This window comes from Cupressus sempervirens, chromosome 4 (assembly GCF_028749045.1).
Source record: "Cupressus sempervirens isolate cs-2001-9-10 chromosome 4, ASM2874904v1, whole genome shotgun sequence".
NCBI classification, from domain to species: domain Eukaryota; kingdom Viridiplantae; phylum Streptophyta; class Pinopsida; order Cupressales; family Cupressaceae; genus Cupressus; species Cupressus sempervirens.
The window spans coordinates 832,128,223-832,153,093 of NC_143121.1; the positions used below are offsets into that span (position 1 = coordinate 832,128,223).

At 36.5% G+C, this 24,871-nt stretch overlaps 1 protein-coding gene across 2 annotated transcripts; it reads left to right on the top strand.

Annotated features, from left to right (window-relative positions):
• Window positions 1–241: 241 nt before the first annotated feature.
• On the top strand, window positions 242–12,080 carry CHC1 (SWIB/MDM2 domain superfamily protein). 2 transcript variants are annotated; one of them, XM_089827074.1, is made up of 5 exons: window positions 242–1,123; window positions 4,237–4,402; window positions 7,036–7,828; window positions 8,598–8,711; window positions 11,257–12,080. In XM_089827074.1, exons 1-4 carry the CDS (start codon window positions 440–442, stop codon window positions 8,668–8,670), a joined length of 1,716 nt encoding a protein of 571 aa, XP_089683200.1. In that variant the 5' UTR covers window positions 242–439; the 3' UTR covers window positions 8,671–8,711; window positions 11,257–12,080. The 2 variants fall into 2 exon arrangements, with proteins under 2 accessions (XP_089683200.1, XP_089683199.1); XM_089827073.1 differs by lacking the exon at window positions 11,257–12,080 and having other exon boundaries at window positions 8,598–8,954.
• Window positions 12,081–24,871: the final 12,791 nt, after the last annotated feature.

Genomic DNA, 24,871 nt, shown 5'->3' on the forward strand with positions numbered 1-24,871 from the left:
ATATTTTTAAGAATAAATGATATATACTATCCAAACATTTTTTATTTAATATTTAACTATATCAAAATTTAACCATGTTTAATATTTTATTTTCCTCTTTTACATTTCCTCTCATAGCATTCGTTCCGTCACATGTCCATTGAACGAAAATTTAAAACCCTCACCCAGACCTGGCCATTTACGAGATCATACGCATTTTTCTAATTATGGGAATAAAACGGTGATTTGATTTATGTAGTCCGTTCGGGGAAGAATTCGTCCGCAATGTAGTGAACTCCTCACCAGCAGAAGCCTTAACGATCTATTTCGAGTTTCTCCTTGGGAAGGAAGGTAATAATGTCCAATCCTAGCTAATTTGCTTCACAAAAGCTTCGAAAGTCTACTATTATCATCTGCAAAATCGCGCCAAAGCTATCGAGAATAAAAAATCACAGGAAACATGGCGGCCAATCCCAGCAACAACACTGGTAATCCAAATCCCAACCTCAATCCTAACCCGCCAGTGCGCATAGCAGGAGTAATAGGAGCGATGGGCTCTGGTTACCCTGGCGGAGTACTGAATCCCACTTCGGGCGTTTCTAACCCGGGGCCAAACCCTAACTCGGCAAATCCTCTTGCAAACCCTCTTGCAAACGCTGCGGCTGTGCATTTTCAAGCGCAGGCTCAGGCTCACGCGCAGGCTCAGGCACAGTTGCAGTTTCAGGCGCAGGCGCAAGCACAAGCACAAGCACAGGCACAGGCTCATGCTCATGCTCATGCTCATCATGCTCAAGCTCAGGCACATGCACAAGCACAGGCTCAGGCCCAAGTTGCGACTCCGCCAACGATAATGTCAACGCCTGGTTCTGTAAACCCTAAGCGAGGGCAGCAGAAGCCACCCCCTGCTCGTCCCGCTATCGGTGGCAGTGGCATCGGTTCCGTTGGCGTAGGGAGTGTTTCGGCATCGCCTTTTAAGACGGCGGAGATAACGCCAGCTACCAGACGGAAAAAGCGGAAGCTACCGGAAAAGCAGATTCCTGATCGCGTAGCGGCCCTGCTGCCAGAATCAGCGATTTACACTCAGCTGCTCGAGTTTGAATCCCGGGTCGATGCAGCGCTCGCCAGGAAAAAGGTTGACATCCAGGTAAGGGAAAATCTAGCGGTTAATTGTTTTTTTCGTCTTCTCTGTTTTGAAATGATTATTATCATTTTTAAAAATATCTGGTGTTTTAATTGTTGAAATATCCTTGTCTTGGAATCTCCTATGGCCGAGGGATATGCTTTGTCGAATCCACTTGAGACTTGTACTTGATATCTGGCCATTTTAAGTTGGATACTGCGATTACCCTGTATGAAATTGCTACTCACCCTCAGTCAATGCGGTGTGCTGTACATTATAAATATCGTGTTAACATAAACATCCATCAAACGATTGCTAAACTACAGGAACATAAACATGTTCTCAAACCAAACAAGCCTGCGGATGTCGTTTGGTTTCAACATGATACATTATCAAGCCCTCTAAATCCATACATTTTCAAATGCACATTGGTGTAGCTCTTACATGCCAGTAGCAGCCGTTCAATAAATATTAAATAAGAATCAATAGCGTAGACTCCAACTAAGGATCAACAAATTTGATGAATTTGTCACGTTGATTTTGTTTTGTGATGGGAAGGACCCGCTCTGAAAGTAATCACTAATAGTTGTAAGATGAATTTATGTTAAAAAAATGTATTAAATTTTGCAAAATTCTAAGAAATTAAGAACTTTATGAAATATAGCTGTAATAAAGCCATTCCAAGGTTATTGCGGTTCCCAGCAAACTCAATCTCCTTGATTGATGAGAAGCTTGCGGCATCTAGTGGATGTATGCAGTATGTATGGAGACCAGTTGTGAATAGGTACTCATGCCCTTACACTAATTAACATCCGCACACAGATGTGTGCACAGTTGTATTCATGATTATGCATGTGATCGGGAAAAGGACATGTCAATTTGATTGAGTCGAATTCTGATAATGAGGTAGAGCCAGTCTTGTACAAAAGCCAAGGACATAGAATAGGAAAATGTTTCATTTGTAGAATAATTAAGCGAAAGTTTTCAGACTCTAGAATGGGAGTACAGTCAGCTACTATTTCTTCTTTACCAAGACAGTCATGATATGACCACATTCAAGTTAGGGGAATGATTGGAGTTGAGCAAGTAATGGCAGCGGGGGAGCAAACCATAACTTTGGGAGAACATTTTAGGTTGATAGTTGAAAAGTTTACAAGATTTGAAGTGGCAGTAGTATTTTACTCATTGGCCTACAAGTAGGTAGTCTAATACTTTAGGTGGTGTTAGATGGATTTATTGTCAGCATCACCCATGACTTCTATGTAATTCTGCTTTGGGGAGCTCATCTGTTTCCTGTTGCCAAGTGGACATTCATTTGAATAGTTCACATATGACTTCCAAATGATGACACAGCTTTATTAAGGTGATGTAGGGGCATCCACACGGAAGGAGCCTCAATTTCAAGCTTTCCTTCACACAGGAGTTGGATGTTGAATGTTTATGCTTGAGGAGTGGAGTCCCATATAGGCTCTAATTTTGGCAAATTTGTAAATGGTTCTGAAAATAACAGATTGGAGTGGATTGGTGCATTTGAGGTTTCTAGGAGTGCTCTTTAGGAGTCTGGGCTTCTCAACTTTATTTCTGCCATTGGGAATCTTTTCGAAGATGAGTATTTTGTGACCAAGGCAATCATTTAAGTAGCATACTGCAAGAAGAATGATTTTTTCGAGACAAAATTGGGAAGGTTTTCAGGGGTGGGGGCGGATAGTGAGGAAGAGGTATTTTTTGCATCGTGTTACTGGTTCTGAAGATGTTTTGTAGCACCAACATGGATTTCGGAAGCCATCGATGAATTAAACACATCAATTTTCCACAATCCATCAAGTACAGTAGCAGTTTAAAAAAAAGAAAAGAAAAAAGAAAAAACTCTAACACAGTCTCTTCCAGAAATTGCTACCATAGCCATCGACGAAGTTTTGCAGGTTATAGAGCTTAGACTGCCTGTCAGAAGAACCAGCTTGGAGAAGAGTTTTCTGGAGCTTTTTCTCCATTGTTCCAAATGTTGTTGAATTGACTTTTAGCTCAGGTTTCATAAGTGTTTGTCAGCCTACAAGACTGCATTACCGTGTATTTGTCGATTTGTAGAGACATAGTCTCATCTCTTTCATTGTGGAATAAATAAATCAGGTTCTTGTTTTCAGATTTGCGTCTTAGCATTTCCTATGCATTTAAATTGTTTCATGTGATAGGGGGTTTGTGTGCCTACCCTATTTGCATCAAAAGGGACATCATTGAGGGAATTATAGATGCACAAGTACAATAGGTATCAGCCCATTAGATACATTAGAATTACTAGAGGAGATCAAATGAGTTGGCTAGTAACTGATTTCACCATTTTGGGGTTATCTCTAGGTACTGTAGACTCAAAAGTGAATGAATACTTTCTAGATACTGAAGTTTTGTTGGGTAGAATGCTTCAATGTTTGTGGAGATGCCTCAAGGACTTCTACTAGATTGTGGCTTAAAACATTCCATTGTGTTAGAACTAGGAATGAGTCTTGTGATTTCTCTCTTATGATCCTTGTACTCTAAAGGATGAGATGGGAGCTGTAGAACACCTTTTAAAGTTGGGACACATTGGGCTTGACATGAATCCATTTGTATGGTTAGTGGCGTCGATAAAGAAGAAAGAAGGAACATTTTAAGATGTGTATTGATTAGTATAAAACCATCAAGAACAGATACACCATAACTTGTATGGATGAAGCTTATGTCACAACATACTCTTCCAAGATTAATTTGTGGTTTGGGTATTGTGAAAGAAGGATTACACTTGAAGACACATTCAAGATTGCTTTTGGGTGTCATTATGGACAATTTGAAGATACATTCAGTAGTGAAGATGCCAATATTCTAACTACAAACAGATTTGCCTTGAATAATGGATGATAATATCCGCCTAATAAATTTATGTTTACAAAAGGATTCTGATCTCTATATAAAAGTTGTCCTCTTTTTGTGTGATTGGTAAGCATTTCAAAATTATAAGCTTCTGAGTTTGGATTATTGAGCAAGGCTTAATAGTTTTAAGGAATAGTTGTTCGATTGTATTATAAATTATTGGAGAAATATTAATAGTTTCTTCTTAGCTTGAAAACTCAATTTTGTAAAAAATTATCAATTTTTCCTGCATCCAGGAAGCACTCAAAAACCCACCCTCTCTCCAGCGGACTCTGAGAATCTATGTTTTCAATACCTTTGCAAATCAGAGTATGCAGCAGCAAAATATGGGGGAGCCGCCATCTTGGACTCTGCGTATTCTTGGAAGAATTCTGGAAGATGGAATGGAACTGGATGCCTCAGGTTTGGAAATAATCACCAGTGATATTAAATATTTTCGTTTTATAATGCCCAGTGTAATTCTTCTCAAAGGGTGTAGTTGCTTATCATATATTTCTGTATTATATGACTACAAAGCCTCATTTGTTCAAATGTTAATTGGGTTTAAGAGAACTTGCATACAAGTTAAGTTTTGTAGTATGTGGTCTTGAGATTATGTCAACTGCTCCTGGTGCTAAACTTTCAATGGAGAGTTAACTTTCGATCATCTGTAATATGGCTCAACCTTGTCATGACTGTCAAACATGTTTTCTTATAACAGCAAATCTTCCCATCTGCATTTTGTTGTTTTCTCATTCAATATATTGTACATACTTCATACTCCATATTATTGCATTTCTGTGCTTCGGTTGATTTCAAGTGTCTTTATTTTGCTTGCATTCTGAATTTGTTCCATATATTTATCCTTGTTATTTTTGAAATAAGGAGGTCACTATTTGTATTCAAAGAAAAGTTTACTTGCTGCATTATTTAGATTGCTCATGAATTTTATGGCTTTTGTTTGTTGCATTACATCATTCGAAACCACTATCATAGCCAATATACTTTGCAGCATTATTATATCATTATTATATTTGTTGAGGTTGTCAAACATAAGTTAACACTGAACATGCTTTTCAATCTTATCTTGTCTTTCCAATAGTCAAACTCTTTTCATAACTATTGATGTTGAATGTCATTAACTTTTAATAACTATTCATGTTCAATGATTCCTTTTCCCTGAGAATTGAATTTAATCCAATGCCATTGTAGAGTGATGCAGAGGGTCTAGGGTTCTAGAGCTTAACTAATACTAGTTAGGGTTTAATCCTTTGAACCATCCAATGGTTTCTTCCTCCTTTGTTCTTTCCACCAACCTTGGCCTCCAAGACCCCTTCCTCAACTTGCCTCCTAGGTATAGTTGGGTTGATGCTAGAACTTGATCTTCTTGTTTAAGAACTAGCCCTACTAGTTCTTATATATGCCTTGTTCGTTCCCTTAGAACTATAAATCCCTGCTTAGCTAAGGATCTTTCACTCACCATTCCTTGGTCCTTCCTGATGTCAAAGATATCCTCCACATCCTTTTTGAACCTATCTGACACTTCTGGTCACATTAACAATCACCGAAATGACACTATCCACAAATAAGGCTAATTAGGCCTAATTGCATTAGGTATAGTTTCACCGTTTTAGCCAATTTCTCCAAATTCTTCCACACAACCCTATGGAAGACCATAGGATCCTGAAAGCTATCACCCAGCACTTCAAGAATCCCAATTTACAGAGTCCCAAATCACCCATAACCCTGCTCACACTCGAGCCCTAGTTTTTAGGCTATCTTTCAGGTCTCTGGACCAGTTTTCACAAAAAGACTTCTAGAAACCTTCAAACTTCATGCCAATCTTTCCAAGCACATGTTTCATTAAGGGAACACCTTAGGGCTTCTAAACATGCCATTAGATTGGCCATGTCAGATCATGGGTGTGCTCTGCAAACACATCTTGATGTCCTGGCTCACCTACTTTCAGTAATCAGCCTAGGGCATCACTCCACACCTAGAAGATGAGTCAGAAAAATACAAAGGAAAGCAAAAACATTATGTACAAGGTCTAACCTATCATCCCACAAGGTTTCATGCATTTTCAACTGTGGATGATCAGGTTAGGACCATTTTTGTCTCTGCAACTCTGTGAATAGAGATCACAGACCAGTCACTTAGAAACTTCTGTAACTCTTCAACCTAGCAACTGGAGATCAAACTTGAGTATGGAAAAGAAAGCTAAGACACCACATTACAGATTCCTGAAGTCAGATCATGCATTACATTCTGTACACAGCTGTACAAGGCACAAAAACTCTGCAAAATACAAAGAAAACACAGGAAAATGTCTGTACAGTCTGCTCACACATGTGGTATGCAACTGAAATTCATTCTAACCTTCAAAAATCTTCTTCCCATGCTCAAATACCTGAGCATGGGTGTTTACAACCGCCCATTCCTTCATTTGCAACTTCCTTGCAAAGGTTACTCAAGCAACTTTTGAGCAATTTTACAATTTTTTTGCAATTTTTGCTCTTTTCAAGTTTTGAGCAAATGGGTGTCTCTAAACCTATTCTAGGACCTTATTTTGAACCCTTAGGACTCTATAAGGGACCAAGTGCCTTAGTTGCTCCACCTTACAAACTTTTTACCCATTTGACAACATTAACAACATTTGACAACTCTAGGACCTTAAGAGCAATTTTGCTCTTTACAAACAAACTGGGACAATTTTGAATCCAAGGACCATTGGATCTTATTAGACTACAACAAGACTCTTAACTAACACCCTAATAACTCACAAAACCAAAAAGGGAGGTGCTTTGTACCATAAAGATGGTAGAATACTGACAGTACTGTTAAAATATCTCTCAGAGCTTCAGCTACTTTTAAAAAACGCACTTATTAAGTAATATATTTCTCATCTAGAGTTGGCCAGCGTTCTTAATTAAACTTAAAAATCTCATGGAATTTGGAAAATTATTTCTAGATATTTACTCTACTAGTTTATACGTAAAATATTGATATGTTATTTGTTTCCTTAAACTTGCCTTGAAATAAATTTCACTATGCAGGTATGCCAAAACAGAATTCGTCATCCCCAAAATTTTCATCATTTTTCCGGCGGATCACTGTTTCATTGGATCCGAATTTGTACCCTGAAAATCCTAACATTGTTTGGGAGAATGTCCGATCCCCCATGCCTGTGGAGGGCTTTGAGATAAAACGGAAGGGTGATAAGGAATTTACAGCTTCAATTCGACTGGAAATGAATTATGTTCCAGAGAAGTTCAAGTTATCTCCTTCTTTAATAGAACTCTTGGGAATTGAAGTGGACACAAGACCAAGAATTATAGCTGCACTTTGGCAGTATGTAAAGGTTAAGAAGCTTCAACATCCTTCTGATCCATCTGTCATCAATTGTGATCCCCCATTGCAGAAACTTTTCGGTGGTGAGAAGCTTAAATTCTCATTTATTTCCCAGAAACTCTCACAGCATCTGTCTCCTCCACAGCCTATTCATTTGGAACATAGAATTAAACTCTCAGGGACCAGTCCTGCTGGTAATGCTTGCTATGATGTTTTGGTGGATGTTCCTATTCCGGTGCAAAAGGAAATGGCAGCTTTTTTAGCTAATACTGAGAAACACAGGGACATTGATGCCTGCGATGAGGCAATATGTGCGGCGATTAAAAAAATTCATGAGCATCGCCGCAGGAGAGCATTTTACCTGGGTTTCAGCCAATCTCCTGTGGAGTTCATAAATGCCTTGATAGCATCGCAAAGCAGGGACTTAAAGCTTGTTGCAGGTGAAGCAAGCCGGAATGCTGAGAAGGAAGGCAAATCAGACTTCTACAATCAACCTTGGTATGTTCAAACATGTTTTTGCATGATACTGTCATTCGGTTGTTTGTTTTGAGATTTTGTGTGAGAAATTCCTTAGAAATTTTTCTATAGTTCTTTCAAGTACGAAATAGTTATGAAATCTTTAATTTGATTGGATATGTCAAATATTATGCAGCCAACCAGACAATAGTATATCAGTGATGAAGGAATCACTGCATTGTGAATGAAGTTTACTTTTGACTACATAGAATATGTAATACTCAAGAATATACAACATATGTATGAATGCTAGGTTTTGGAAAAATACAAAATGCAGTTGTGCTTTCTATGGAGGCAATCAAACAGTTAAATTAATCTTAAACTTTGACTACTTATGGGAACATTACACATGGCAAATTCAGTTTTTGATAAAATTGTAGAAATTAGCTGAGTGGAAAAAGTAACCATGAAAGCTCCCCCTGGATTCAAGCATGCTAGCTGCTTGTCCCATTGATCTTCTATAGTTTACCATTTTCTTGTTTGCAGGAAAGAGAGCAGAGATTTGGTTTGTTTATGCTATACGTATATTTTTTCAATATTAGGGAAAGGTTTTCTTTTTGGCTTTGTATCCCCCTTTATTAGAGACATATATGATATGGCTTATAAGTCAATGAGAAGTGTCAATAAACACTGAATGTTTTGTTATGGGATCAAATGATAAAAATGTTATTTATTTTAAATCTCGGGATCAAATGATAAAAATGTTATATATTTTAAATCTTTGATCTCTAGCCATGTTCTTGACTTTCAGGGTGGAAGATGCTGTCATTCGTTACCTCAACCGCAAGCCAGTATCAGGGAGTGAAGTTCCTGGGAATACTTGAGAGGTTTGCTCTTGAGATTGGAAATATCGCTTAGAGAATATGTAAGTTGCAGTATGTTAATCTTAAAGCTGGGTTCATCAATTTCACTGACCCAGGTGAAATTAAGTTTTAATCTAATTACATAGCTGTGATTCACGCAAGCCCATCAGTGGATGTTTATCAGGAATGAAGCCAGTGCTTTATGTGGTTCAATTTATCTTGTATTTATTATATGTATATACTATCATTTTTGTACACGTGACTTTTGTATCTTTGTTTCTTGGTAAATGTACAATTTTAACGAATATCTTTGCATGTGTAATTACTTGGTGGTTAAATTCATTTTAGGTTAGAGATGCATGAATAGTCCAAAGTGTCAAAAGCGTTTAATTATTCTTTGCTTTCCTTAATAGAACAACTTGTTTTTTCTAATGTCCATCATATCCTTTAAATTTTAGTGAGAAAACATTCATTGTTTTCAAATTTTAACATAATTGTCCTCTCTTGTCCTTTTAGGAAAGTTGACATACTTGCAATACATATGTTTTTGGCAATTAGCCATTTTAAAGTGATAAGTTGAACCCAAACATTCTTAGACGAGTCACCTCTTAATTTTCAATGTGACAACTTTTGATTCTTCATCACATGGTTTTCTATTTGTAATGGGAGTTGGTTTTCCTTCAATTTTTGTACTTTATCTTGGTTTAGGATTAACTCTTGTAAATGATCCATCAACTTTTTTGCTTATATATGGGAGGTCGCTGCTATATTGGGAGTGTTGGGACTCAATATTGTAGAATCAGAGTCTCAAAAATGTCCTTATGGGATCTTTTTGGGTCTTCCTTGTGTTTTCTTTGGAGTTGCAGATTGGTAGCATTTCACGTTGATCACCTTGGCTCTCGTTCTTACCAAGTACCTTAGATTGTCATTAAATCAGATTTGTGTCTACCCCAATACCATTCCATTAGTATCCATCATCTTTGGTCCTCTTTTTTTCCCAATAAGTGTACTAAGTCCTTTCCCCTTTATTAGGACCTTCGACATCCCTTTCCGAGGTATCCTTTCGATAAGGGCTAAATACAGGCTAGTATGTGTCTCCACCTTCCCTAGGAAGTGTTCAGGGAACATAGGACTTCTTCTCCCTTGTCCCTTGCCTTGGCCAACCTAAGTAAAGTTTGATATTGATCTGGATGGTATAAATGGAAGATCTAATCAGTTGCAAAAGTGTGGAGATTGTGTGAAGTGTCAATGATGCGAATTGAAAAAGCAACAATGTATGGTGGAAGCTGTGGAGCTAAATTGAGTATGTTTGCTTGAGATATCGTGTCGAAGGCATCTACGTACCAAGGAGAATGGTGGAAGCAGTTTGCTGAAGGTCTATTTCATTATACTTCCTTTTGTGTATCTTGAGTTGAGGCAGTGAGCTCTGTTGTTGGGTGCTTTTGTATCTTGCTCTAAAGAAGCGATCTTCATTCTGCAAGACCTTTGTATTTCCACAAGGCAATTGAAATGGCAAGAAGTCTGGCAGTAAGCCTCTTGTAAGATTTTACATATATTGTGAGTTGCTTCTTACCATGGTTTTTATCTCGGATTATCCACTCAAATATGGTGGTATCTGCTTCTTACCATGGTTTTTATCTTGGATTATGCACTCAAATCTGGTGGTATCTTGTGCATCGGTGTTGAATGTTTTGTCTTTAATGCTGCTGCTTAATTTTTTATGTTTGGAATCAAAGTAAAAGTTTAAATTTGATAAGGAACTGATTTACCAGACTCCTTAGTGTCCAGGTGTGCTCAACATCTGTCAGAGCAAGCTGCAGCCTTAGTAAACTGCTTGCAGTTTTCATGGGTGTATGAATTACAAGGATGTCTGGCATGAAAATATGTTTGGGAGCACTTGTGTGAACGAGACTGTACCTTCAATTGTTATCTTTAGATTTTTCGTTTATTCATAAGAACTGCTGCTGTATTCTGATACTTTACAGAACCTTACTTTTCAGAACTCTTTCATTCTTAGATTCTTTGCTTTCTCTGCACTTGCTAATAGTTGAAGACTCATTATGAATGGGATATATTTTTGTCTTGTCAACCCTGTGACTTTTTTAATCAATGTATATGAACCTTTTGCATTATTTTCTAGGCCTTCTCTGCATGTGCTGATGGTTGAAGTCATTGTTTTATAAATAGAATTTGTGCATCCTTGTCTGACTTGTTGCTAGCTTTTTCATTTTGTTGTAGTAACATTAACTTTGAAGTTTTTGTATGAAAAATACCGGACAAACATATATGAGGCATTAAACAATCATGAAAAACACAATACCATATATCCTGCCTTGCATATGTAAGTTGGCAGTTTTGGTTATACTGCACTATGTGAAAGTAATTTGAGACATTAAACAATCATGAAAAGTCCCCACAAGAAAGATCTTGAGTTACATATGTGTTGATATATCAGAGTACAATGAAGACTTTGTTCTGATACTGACCTTGCATGATTTAAATAAACAATGTCTAATCTGGCTGCTTTATTAAGTATGTCATTAACAGTAGTGTTGGATTACATCATGCCATACACTAATGGTCATACAATTTTTATTGTCTGGACAGGTTAAATTCATATTGCAGTATGTGGGGTTCATTTTCAGTGTTTTTAAGGTCATGCACAGCATGTTCCCATTCCCCAATTTATTTTGCCTTACAGAATGGCATTCATAGCCGACTTCCACTAAAATATTAAAAAAATTTCGAATTGCAGTATTTGGAGTGCATTTTCAAAGTTTTCTGGCCTTGCATGCCATCTTTACTACTTTGCAAGTATAGCAATTCTACATTCAAGAAAGAATGTATACTTACATGTGCATCTATTAGCATATTTCTGATTGATAGGCATGATACACTATTAACAGACGTAATACACATTAATAAAGAACAATGCTTTATAGAAGTGGATGCAAGTCAACTTTCTTATTGTATCTGCCAGATCAAGAAATCCTATTACACCAAATTTCAAATATCGAAGTTGATTTGGGTGTTACCAAGATGCCACTAGCATTTAATCTACATATAATGTTCAATCTGCATACCACCAGCAGATTGAACCTACTGGTGGTATGCAAGCTGACGGATTTGGAGGTTGGCAGATGTAATTTATTTTATTACGTGCTTCTCAACATGATGCATTTGATCCCATTATTTTGGCATCAAATTTTTGTGATATCAGAGTTTGCTTGGTTATGCTGCTGTATGGGTGCATCAATGGACAATGATTAATTGAACCAGAATACCTGAAGCTATCTGTTTCTGTTCTGAATGTATCTGGTTCCTTTTGTTGAAACAGGCTACAGCTTTTTATAGCGTTCTGTGTGTCGTCGTGTATACCAATTTCCTTTTCCCAAGTCAAATTTAATGAAGATTGGCCAAATTTCAAGTTTTTTTTTTTGGAATCGAAGACTAAAACAAATTTATGGTATAGAAGAGGTTGCTCTGGGATTTTACTTTGTAATTTATGTTTTTTATACCATCTAAATTTCGGGACAGCAGAGTACAGCGCATATATCATCTTTATTGTTATTAGGTTATCTCATGAATTTGAGACATTTTACTCTGACAATGAAGGATGTCCGTCTATAAAATAACTAGTTATCCATTTATATTTAATTATTAGTTTTTCAATATCTTATAATAGTAAAAAAAACATTTTATGTTTCAAATAATGATATAAATAAAGATATTTATCTAGGACATAATTTTCCTTAAAATATAAATAATATTTCAAAGAAAATTCTTAATAATTTGGTGACATTCTTACTAAATTGCTTGTAATTTTGTAAATATATATTTTACTAGTACTTGCACCTAAGGAGGTTCAAAGGATAAGCCTGTAGAAAATCCTAGTTAGAATTTGAATATGAAATGAAAAATATATTTTAATATAAAATTCAAAATTTCTATATTAGTTAAATATTTATAAAATAGTTTATACTAAAAAATAGTTCAAATAATCATATCTTCAAGTAAGTGAGGGAGCGTGATGTAGCATGAGGGGTTTAGGGTTATGTCAAAGGCAAGCATGGTGGTTGTATGGAATAAACGAGAATTGAAGAGGAATGATGGCATAAGCAATTTCAAATGTCATGAGCCTTTTTGCTATAGGAAGTTTGACAGGAGGTTTTGGCTGTTTCATGGCAGCGATAGATTTGGGGCTGTCAGATTGAACCAAATTCACTTGGATCGACAAAGGAATCATAAGGTGTGGGCTCTAGCTGATGGTAGAATAGGGAATGGGAGTACGAGGAGGGAACAATTAATGCACCCTATGATTAGGTTCACATCAACAATTCTTGGTGGTAGGATTGACTTAAAACGGTTGCTCAAAAGTTTTGTAGACCCAAAATAGCAAGAGATCACGACAAGGTTAATTTCGAGGAATTGACTCAAGCTAGTTAGAGAGTAGTGGGTTTGGATATGAATATTAAGGTATGGGAAGAGTTGGTGAGTTTCTTGAAAGCCATGTTTTTTTTACGAAGTGGGGTAGGGAATGACTAACAGTAGCAAAAGTTAAAAATTGACATGATAACAATGGGGGTGTGTAAATGGGTTTAAAACTCTAGAAGACAAATTTTATATGGTGACTGATGAATGTGAGCATGATAGAGAGCTGATTCTAAACATTGGGCCTTATATTTTGGAAGGTAAAGGTTTCTATATGAAGCTATGTGAAATGAATTTTGATCCTATAAAGGCGATCATTCAAACCTACTTGATATAGGTAGTTCTGAGAAACCTCCCACATGAATATTGGAATGATGAATCCTATAGATTAATAGTGGATAAGTTGGCAAAATATGTGAAAATAATGGAGATGATTGATAAGGTTTCTTGATGAATGTTTCCATTTATTTGCATTCAATAGAATGCTTGACACCTACTCGAGCTAATAAAGTTGCACACAAGGGTAGGAGTTTGGAGGCAACTGATATATATTGAGGACATAATTGTTTGTGTGGACTACCATAGTGAGGATCATGAAGTAGATGGGTGTATAGTGGGTTTGGGAAAGGCTTGTAGGATGAGAAACTGTTGCTAAGGGTTATGCTTCTCTCAACCTCACAACAACAAAAGGCATTTTCTTCAAGGAAAAGCTTGCAAGAGCAATGACTCAGGAATGTGAGTTGCCATGTCTAGAAAGATAGACATGGTCTACAGTCTGTAGGTTGTTGTCATGATTACTTGAGGGTTGATCAACGAGAGGCTTTGGCAACAAGTCTTAAAGATGTCTCAATTCCCTGTGAAACCTTTCAAGAGGAGGAGATAGACCAAGAAGATTTATGGATGATGGTGAGGACTGAGCAGGCAGTGGACTTAGCATGAGCTAATGGGTTTGAAGATCAGATAGCACTTGGAGAAGAACAAATTAGCTATATGACGAATCTGAATAATCTTTCTCTATCCCTTTAGAAGAGTGAGGATATATTCCTTACAAAAGAGTAGCAACAAAGCATAGTTCAATGATCAAGTAGAATGGAGAAACCATAGGACATGTAGGGGGAATGAATAGGAGTTAGCCAAGATGAAGGAGGAAGAGAAGAAGATGCTAGTAGGTGTATGCCTAAAATGTGAGCACACTTCTATGAGTCATTATATCCAATATTGCTCAAGAATGAGGTTTTGAATGGCGGCTCATAGCTCTCTATTCATGGAGTGCAAGAGTTCGTAATGGAGGTCTTCAGTTTGACTTAGTTTGTGCCCATGCAAGTACACCATAAAACGAGAGATTCAAAGATCAAAATATGAATGCAAATGAAGATGCAAACTAATCTAAATGATGATAATGCAAAGCAATGCAAGAAAGGAAATCTAATCTATGAAAGGAAATAACAATGCAAGATCTAATCTATGAAAACAAATATGGATCTAAGCTAATATGAAAATGCAAGGATGGATTATGATGATGGAAGCCATAGATGCATGAGAGAAGAAGACAAGAAGATAGAAGTTCTCCACAAAAAAATTTAATGCTCAAACTCCTCCAAAAATCACTCTCTAAAATTGCAGCATAACAATAACATAATTGTGGATGTCCAAAAATGAGGAGAGGGCTCTTCCTTATGAAGAGGAAATAAGATTTAATCAAGGGTGGAGAAAGAATGATCCGTGTGAGACAAAATTCCACCAATGAAAAATGGAATCCTATTTAGAAATATGTGCATTCAAGTGTAAAGAAAATTAAAAAAGATTTATTAAATTTTTATTTGATTTATTTCTTTTTTCAAGTGGGATTTTATTTAACTGAAAGAGAGCAAGTTCTTTTAATTAAATAAGAAATATTTAAAAAATTTAAAAGAGGATTTTTTCTCTTAATTAATTAAATTTGGATTAATTATTTAATTAAAAGAGAGGTTGTCTTTTAATTAAATAAGACTTAGGATAAAATGATCAAACCTTTAAGAAATATTGAAATAATTCAATTAATTACAATTTGATCAAAGAAATTGATTTAATAAAATATTGCAAACCATTGATTCAAGAAATTTGATAAATTGAATAATGGGGGCCCATAGTCTAGGCAACCATTCAAGGGTGCATATATTTTTGCCCCTCTTTGACTAATGTGTGATTGATTTGGGAACATATGTGGTCAAAGAAAGAAATTGAAGTGTGAGATAGATTTGGGATCACAAAACAACCTAGATGTGTGGTCGGTTCGGGAACACATCAGGACAAAGAATACAGATAAATTTTGACTTAAAATAGTTGAGGATAAAATTGATAAAAATTGAATCAAGGATTGAAGTTGATAGATACTGCCCCCGTATGATCGATATCAAAATTTCTATCTTAAGCAGTTGATTGATTTTGGGGCATTATATTTCTTATGAAAATTTTCTTTTCTTCTTTTTGTTTCTTCCCATATCTTCCAAACTTCTATCTTCCATTTGCTTTTACCCCACTTCTTTTCTTCTAATTCACCTTTTGGGCATAATATTTCATGCTTGATGATTTACCTTGGTTCTGTGATTCTTATATCTTTCATCTTAAATTGAGAACTTTATCTTTGGTTCGATTTGATCAAATTTATCAATTTGCTGTTTTTCCTCTATCTCATTTTGATTTCTATTACGAGGGGACAATATCTATCAACTTCAATCCTTGATTCAATTTTATTAATTTTATCCTCTACTTTTTTAAGTCAAAATTTATTTGTATTCTTTGTCCTGACGTGTTCTCGAATCAACCACACATTTGGGTTGTTTTGTGATCCCAAATCGATCTCACTTCAATTTCTTTCTTTGACTACATGTGTTCCCAAATCGATCACACATTAGTCAAAGAGGGGCAAATGTGTGCACCCTAAAATTGATGTAGGAGCATCCAATGGTGTAAGGGTTATCCTGTATCATCCAAAAATATGCTTAATGTTAGTTTATGTTTAAAGTGTTTTCATTTCTAGATACCAATTTGGGTCAAATAAATATTTAACTCTTTATTGGTTTTTTGGGTTATAGTTTTTGAGCACCTTGGGATACATGCCAATGCAAAAAATGGGTTATTTTGTAATTGAGCCATAATTATTATGAATTAGAGGGTGTAATTTGGAGGGATGATTATATTTGTAATTTAAAGCACTCTAGAAAAAGAATCAGATCAAAAGGCTTTACGGTTTGAAAGTTATTGTAGTTTTAAGTTTTCTGAAGACCTCCTAAGAGCGCTTCAAAGTCAAGTTTGAGGCACTAGACGACCTTGTACATACTTAAAAATGGAGGACAAGTGAAGATGGTCCATAGAGCTATAGAACACTTTGAGAGCTTTCTAGAAATGTAAACGGCTCGTCAATTGAAGTCCCAGGTCAAAAGTTATGCCTTCCAAAAGTTGGACTACCATTTCTAGATTCTTCTAATTTTACACCGACCAATGTGATTTCTAGAACCTTCTATTTTGGCGGTGGATGCCAAATGGCATATTCTAGAATGTATTCCTAACCCTAAACCTAATTGGGATTTATTTAAAAACATTTATGGCATTGTAAAGGCAGTTCTTGGTGGAGTTTGGGAGAAGATACTGGAGGAAGATTTTCTCGAGATGTGGACAACATTGTAAGCCCATAGGGCATATCTTAGAGTCTATTTTTAGTGTATTGAATGTAGTTGCAAATTATTACTGATAATAATATTCCCCTTTTCTTGTCGTGTTCATTTTGATCTTGTGTTGTGTCCTCATCAAGTGGTATCAGAGCAGGTTTTCCTGAATGTGTAGAAAGAGCACCGATTGTGAGGCAGTTTGCACTAGACCTGTGTGGTTGTGAGTTTGAGACAAGAAGATGCCTCCACGAAGGGAGTGTGGTGAAAGGGCCGAAGTTTTTACTAGTGAGGTTAGAGCCCTCCAAAGACAAGTCCAAACATTGCAGGAGGAGATCCACAGAGGAATGAATGTTGCCGTAAGCGATGAAAGTGAGGAAGAAAATGAAGAAGGAAATATTGAGCCGGAAGGGGAAGGAGACAAAGAAGTCCTAAACTAGGCAGAGGAGAGGCTTTTTAGGGCCATTGCTAAGCTTGGAAAAAAACCTGAAATTGACGTGGGTATGTTTTTGAGAAATCTAAACTCGGATGAGTTGATTGACTGGATCAATGAACTAGAGGAATATTTTGAGTATGAGGATATTGAGAACCCATATAGGGTTAAGTTTGCAAAGGCCAAAATGAAAGGCCATGCCAAAATCTGGTTGCAAGAGATTCAGTTGAAAAGAAATAGAAGAGGAAAGGAGAAAATCACAAGATGGTATTGCATAGTGGACAAACTAAAGAAGCAGTTCATTCATGTTGATTATGAGCTTGATTTGTTCAAGAAAATGCAAGGGCTAAAGCAAGCATGAAAATCTGTCCAAGAATGTACAGAGCAATTTTATTGAGTTCTTCTTAGGGTAGGGCATGCCGAAGCAAGCAAGGAGAAGGTTGCCTGTTACCTTAGTGGGTTAAGACCTAACATGCAGGAAGAGTTAAGTATGGTTAGAATGACTAGCGTTGAAAAGGCATATCAATTTTTCCTGCAAGTTGAGGAGAAGCTAAACAAAAGGTTTGATAGAAGGCAAAGAGGGCGCAGTCAAGGAGGAAGGGGTGGTGGCAGGTCATTTGGAGGCCGAAATGAGAACCAGAAGAAAAATGAAGATGTGGGTACTAGTCAAAACTAGAGGAATGAGGGTTTCAACTGCTCCAGTGATCAAAACTTTGGAGATCAGAAAGGAAGAGGTAGAGAATGTGGACAAGGGTTAGGAGGAGGAGGCTTCCATGGTACCTGTTTTCATTGCAATGAAGGAGGTCATCGTGCCTTTAAATTCCCTCAACGCCAAGGAGGGATAGATAGGAGAGCTGATGGTCAAGCAAGGGTTACTCATGTGGATGATGATGCACAATCATCACATTCAGAAGATGTAGAAAGAGGAGAGGTTCTAGTTAACGAAAGGGTCTTACTAAGTGGTGAGACTGAACCTGGGCAAAGGAGAAGTTTGTTTTGTACTAGGTGCAAGTGTGATGATAATTGTTCTGATGTGATTGTTGATGGTGGAAGCACTAAGAACCTGGTGTCAGAAGAGATGGTTTCAAAGCTAAAGCTCAAGAGGGAGAAACACCCCCAAACCTATCGAATTGCTTGGGTGAAGGATGATCATAAGGTCCTGGTCAGTGAACAATGTTTGGTAAAGTTCAAGATTGGGAGTTACCATGATGAGATTCTTTGTGACATCATTCCAATGGATGTCTACCATTTATTATTAGGAAGGCCATGGCAGTTTGATAGGCATGCTGTACATGATGGTCATGCAAATACATACTCTCTGACAAAAGATAAAGTTCGTCACAAACTAAAGCTCTTGATAAAGGAAGGTGAAAAGGTATACAATAGTGCTAGGGTATGTCTTGTTGATGGAAGAATTTTTTGGATGGCATGAAACATCAGCGTATGTGTTATGCTTTGATTCCTAGTAAAGATAAGGAAGGTGGTAGTGAAATCCCACTTGAAGTTTTAGGTCTATTAAGTGAGTATGGAGATGTCATCTCTGATAATGTTCCAAAAGGGTTACCACCAGTAAGGCAAATCAATCATCAAATAGATTTAATCCTTGGAGATAGTTTTCCTAACAAGGTTTCTCATAGGATGACTCTTACTGAAATTGAGGAGCTAAACAAACAAGTTTAGGAGCTGTTGAGGAAAGGTTTAATTCGAGAGAGCCTGAGCCCATGTGTAGTACCTGTAGTGCTGGCACCAAAAAAAGATGGAGAATGGAGAATGTGTATAGACTCTCGTGCTATAAATAGAATAACCATCAAGTATCGGTTGTCTTTACCAAGAATGGATGATTTGATGGACTGTTTGAGTGGAGCTCATTACTTCACAAAGATAGATCTCAAGAGTGGCTATCACCAAATATGGATATGAGAGGGAGATGAGTGGAAGACTGCATTCAAGACCAAGGAGGGTCTGTATGAGTGGTTACTCATACCCTTTGGACTAACCAACGTGCCAAGCACCTTCATGCGGCTTACGAATGAGGTACTACAAATTTTTTTGGAAAAATTTGTTATTGTCTGTCTGGATGATATTTTAATTTTCAGCAAGTCTTTGGATAAACATTTATTCCACATTTGTAGTGTCCTTGAAAGGTTGAGGGAAGAGAAATTGTTGATTAATTTAAAGAAGTGTAGTTTCATCAAAATGGAGTTAGTCTATTTGGGGTTTGTTGTATCAGCTAAGGGTCTCAAAATGGATCCAGACAAGGTAAAGGCCATCTTGGAATGGCCTACTCCAAGGTCTGCTACTGAGGTGAGATCATTCCATGGTCTGGTTAGTTTTTACATGAAGCTCATCAGGAATTTTAGTGGCATATGTGCACCCCTGACTAAAACAATGAGAGAGGATAGAAAACAGTTCAAGTGGACTAGAAGAGTTGCAAGGAGTTTTGAATTGTTGAAAAAGAAGGTGACAGAGCGACCTGTGTTGGCACTTCCTGATTTCAATAAAGTGTTCCAGGTGGATTGCTATGCTAGTGGCAGTGCTATTAGGGCTGTATTGAGCCAAGAAGGTAAGCCTATTGCCTATTTTAGTGAAAAACTGAATGATGCAAAGAAGAAGTATTTTGTTTATGACCAGGAGTTCAATGCAATAGTTTAGGCCTTAAAAAAAATGGAGGCATTATTTGTTGCCAAAAGAATTTGTCTTGTATACTGATCACCAGGCATTACAGTACCTAAATAGCCAAGGTAAATTGAATCAAAGACCTTTGAAATGGGATAGAGTTCATGCAAAGCTATACATTTGTGTTGAAACATAGAAGTGGAAGGTCTAATAGGGTTGCAGATGCATTAAGTAGGAGACAGTTGTTGCTAATAGTAATGCGGGTTGAAGTGGTTGGGTTTGATGAACTCAAGAATATGTACCTTGAGGATCTTGATTTTGCTGAAGCATGGAAGGCTTGCAAAGCACCTGTTACTCTAAAAAGGAACAGGTGGCTAGATTATTTGATTTAGGATGGTATGCTATTCAAGGGCAGTCAATTATGCATTCTAAGGAGTTCCATGAGGGAAAAATTGATCAAAGAGAAACATAGTGAGGGAATGGCAGGACACTTTGGTCAAGATAAGACCATTGCCATTCTTAGAGAACATTATTTTTGGCCTCAAATGTCACAAGATGTTAAGAAATTTGTGTAGAGTTGTCAAGTATGTCAAGTAGCCAAAGGATTTAGTCACAATACTAGACTTTATCAGCCATTGCCTGTTCCATCAAAGCCTTGGGAGGACATAAGTATGGATTTTGTTCTTGTATTGCCAAGGACACAAAGGGGTAATGACTCAATATTTGCGGTGGTTGATAGGTTTCCCAAGATGACACATTTCATCCCATGCCACAAGACTCATGATGCAGTACATATTACAGATTTGTTTTTTAGAGAGGTGTTGAGACTACATGGTCTCTCAAAAAGTATTGTTTCTGACAGAGATACTAAATTTGTGGGGTATTTATGGAGGACTTATGGAAGAAGTTGAGGATGGAATTGAAGTTCAGTTCTACACATCATCCGCAGACTGACAAACAAACTGAAGTGGTAAATAGAAGTTTGGGCAATTTGCTGAGGTGTTTAGTGGGAGATAAGCCCAAGGGATGGGATTTGATTCTACCACAAGCAGAATTTGCTTACAATAATTTTGTAAACATGAGTATTGGTAGATCAACATTCCAAATTGTGTATGGGAGTAGTCCAAGGACTGCACTAGAATTGAGGAAGATGGAGCAAGGGGAGAGGACAAGTGTTGAGGGAGAAGAATTTGCTGAACATGTCAAGAATCTACATGAGGATGTATATGCACATGTTACCAAGATGAACCAACAGTATAAGGCTAGGGCAGATCAAAAGAGGAGACATAAAGAGTTCCAAGTAGGAGATCTAGTTATGGTATACTTAAGGAAGGAATAATTTCCAATGGGTACCTATAACAAGTTGAAGATGAAGAAATTTGGCCCCTACAAAATTTTGAAGAAACATGACTCAGGAAATGCATATGAGGTGGAGTTGCCAGAAGGGATTCACATTTCTTCTATCTTCAATGTTTCAAACTTAACAGAATATCATGATGGTGCAAATGAGGGGTTGACGTTGGAGCCATGTCCAATTCCTACCTCGATGAAGGAAGAGATTGAAGAAATTATGGATAGTCGTGTGGGCTGAAGTACCAGAAACAGGTAGTATGAAGAATACCCGGTGAAGTGGAAAGGATGACCAATAGAAGACCCAACTTGGATATCCGCAACAGAGGTTGCCCATTTTGGTTTCCCTCTACCAGCTATAAAGTGATAGGGTCAATTTTCAATCTACCCTGGGTGTCTAATGTAGGAGCATCCAGTGGTGTAAGGGCAATCCTGTATCACCCAAAAATATGCTTACTGTTAGTTTCTATTTAAAGTGTTTTCATTTCTGGATACCCATTTGGGTCAAATAAAGATTCCAACTCTCTATTGGTTTTTTGGTTTAGAGTTTTTGAGCACCTTGGGATACGTGCCAATGTAAAAAATAGGTTATTTTGTAATTGAGTCATAATTATGATGAGTTAGAGGGTTTAATTTGGAGGGATGATTATATTTTTAATTTAAAACACTCTAGAAAAAAAACAAGTCAAAAGGCTTTACAATTTTAAAGTTATTGTAGTTTTAAGTTGCATAGAGACCTCCTAAGAGCACTTCAAAGTCAGATTTGAGGCACTAAATGACCTTGTATAGGCCTAAAAATAAGGGGACAAGAATAGCTACTCCATAGAGCTATAGACCACTTTGAGAGCTTTCCAGAAATGTAAACGGTTTGTCAATCAGAGTCCCAGATCAAAAGCTATGCCTACCGGAAGTTGGACTACTATTTCTGGATTCTTCTAATTTTACACCAACTTCTAATGTGATTTCTAGAACTTTTTGTTTTGGCAGTGGGTGCCAAATGACATAATCTAGAATGTATTCCTAACCCTAAACCTAATTGGGGTTTATTTAAGAACAATTCTGGCATTGTAAAGACATTTCTTGGTGGAGTTTGGAAGAAGGTATTGGAGGAAGATTTTCTCCAGATGTAGATAACATTATAAGCCCATAGGGCATATCTTAGAGTCTATTTTCAGTGTACTGAATGTAGTAGTAGATTATTACTGATAATAATATTCCCCTTTTCCTATCGTGTTCATTTTGATCTTAGGTTGTATCCTTATCAAGTGGTATTAGAGCTTGTGCCTAGACTATAGACCCCATTATTCAATTTATCGAATTTCTTGAATCAATGGTTTACAATATTTTATTAAATCAATTCAAATCACTTTCTTTGATCAAATTGTAATTAATTCAATTATTTCAATATTTTCTAAAGGTTTGATCATTTTATCCTAAGTCTTATTTAATTAAAAAACAACCTCTCTTTTAATTAAATAATTAATCCACATTTAATTAATTAAGAGAAAAAACCCTCTTTTAATTTAATTAAATATTTTTTATTTAATTAAAAGAACTTGATCCCTTTTAATTTAATAAAATCCTACTTAAAAAAGGAAATAAATCAAATAAAAAGTCAAATAAATCTTTTTAAATTTTTTTCTCAATACTTAAATGCACATATTTCTAAGTGGGATTCCATTTAATTTTCCCCCTCTTTTCTCATTAATGGAATTTTTTCTCACACAAATCATTCTTTCTCCACCCTTGATTAAATCTTATTGCCTCTTAATCTTAATCGTTCATTCTTTTTTATAAAGGAGAGCCCTCTCCTCATTTTTAACATCCACGATTATGCTATTGTTATGCTGCAGGTTTGGAGTGCAATTTTTGGAGGAGTTTGCACATTAAAGCTTTATGTGGAGAACTTCTATCTTCTTGTCCTCTTCTCTCATGCATCCATGGCTTCTATCATCATGATCCATCCTTGCATTTTTATATTAGCTTAGATCCATGTTTGTTTTCATAGATTAGATCTTGCATTGTTATTTCGTTTCAATAATTAGATTTCCTTTCTTGCACTGCTTTGCATTGTCATCATTTAGATTAGTTTGCATTCATATTTTGATCTTTGAATCTCTCATTTTATGGTGTACTTGCATAGGCATAAACTAGGTCAAACTGAGGGCCTTCATTACAAATCCTTCCGCTCTGAATAGAGAGCTATGAGCTGCCATTAGAGACCTCATTCTTGAGCAATCTTGGATATAATGACTCATAGAAGTGTGCTCAAATCGAACAAAAGATAAAGTTCTTGATGTATGATGAAAGATATAAGAATCACAAAACCAAGGTAGATCATAATCATGAAATATTATGCCCCAAAAGTGAATTAGAAGAAAAGAAGTGGGGTAAAAGCAAATGGAAGATAAAAGTTTGGAAGATATGGAAAGAAATAGAAAGAAGAAAAGAAAAAATTCGTAATAAATATGATGCCCCAAAATCATTCAACTGCTTAAGATAGAAATTTCAATTGAGATCACGAAAGAAAATAAAAGGAAATGAAAATCAAAACATGCTATAGTTGATTAAAAGTCCACAAGAAAGATGAAGGGAAAACTCTCTCAAACTCATAATGGAGCCTAAAAATACAAACTAACATGAAGTCTAATAATGCGAGCTACATGAAAATGCAAAGGTGTACTTGCAAAAGAGCAACTGTAACATAGGATTTTGTGTTCATCATTCATTAGAGAATATTAAGAAACTTATTTTCATCATTGGGCCATTATTAACGGACATCAGAAAATCACACAATTATCACTAGTCACAAGCGCAAATATGAAGATATGAATGTGATTTATATCAGATAGGAATGTGGAAAGATTCTAACATAAGCATCAAAGCCATAAATGTCAAGATGATTTTGATGTTAGTTTACCCAATTTAATGTAGCAAAACCATGCTCGCATCAAGGCATAGATGCTAGGATGACCGTAAGAATGGTTATGCAAAAATAGTCAAGGATGATGCCTCAAATCTCCTAAGTGTTTCAAGGGGACAACAAGAGACACTCTAGAATTTGAAGACCACATCCACAAGCAGAAAACAAATAAAAACATGCCCGATGCCCCATGAACTAAGTCCTCTAGCTATGTATCTCGAAGTGACTTATTAGATAAGGACACTCAACAAAAATCAATGAGTCAACACATAAAGAAAAGATCATGACATAGATCAAGCATTAATTGTTTGTGTTTAAAAATTGAAGTGTGTTAACTGATATCGATTTTCGAGGATAACGATTGAATGCATGCAAGCAATAAGATCACATGACGAAATTGGGTAAGACCAAACCGATAAGTGTTGAAAAACACTTGATGTCAAGAGTTGTATTGAAAAATATAGTTGGGGTGGTGTTGAAAAATATCATTTGCGAGGTGTCCTAATGACTAACACAACCAAGAGACCAAAGCTGACACAATCATGCCCCCTAGACAAAGACCAATTCCAAACCAAGGAAACAAGGACAAGATATGATGGAGAAAGGCCAAGTGTCAAGGACACACACTAAGAAACAGGGATGCAAAGGCCTCGAGTAGCACCCCTTTCTAGGTTCCCACCACTTGGATTTTTAAATTTTTTTAAGGACTTTTTTTAATGTTTTTATATTTTTAAGATATTTGATTTTTTTTTGGTGATACATCAATCTCCTATTGGTAGGGTTTCACTAAAATGATCATTTTTTAGGGAATTTTATGTTTTTTCA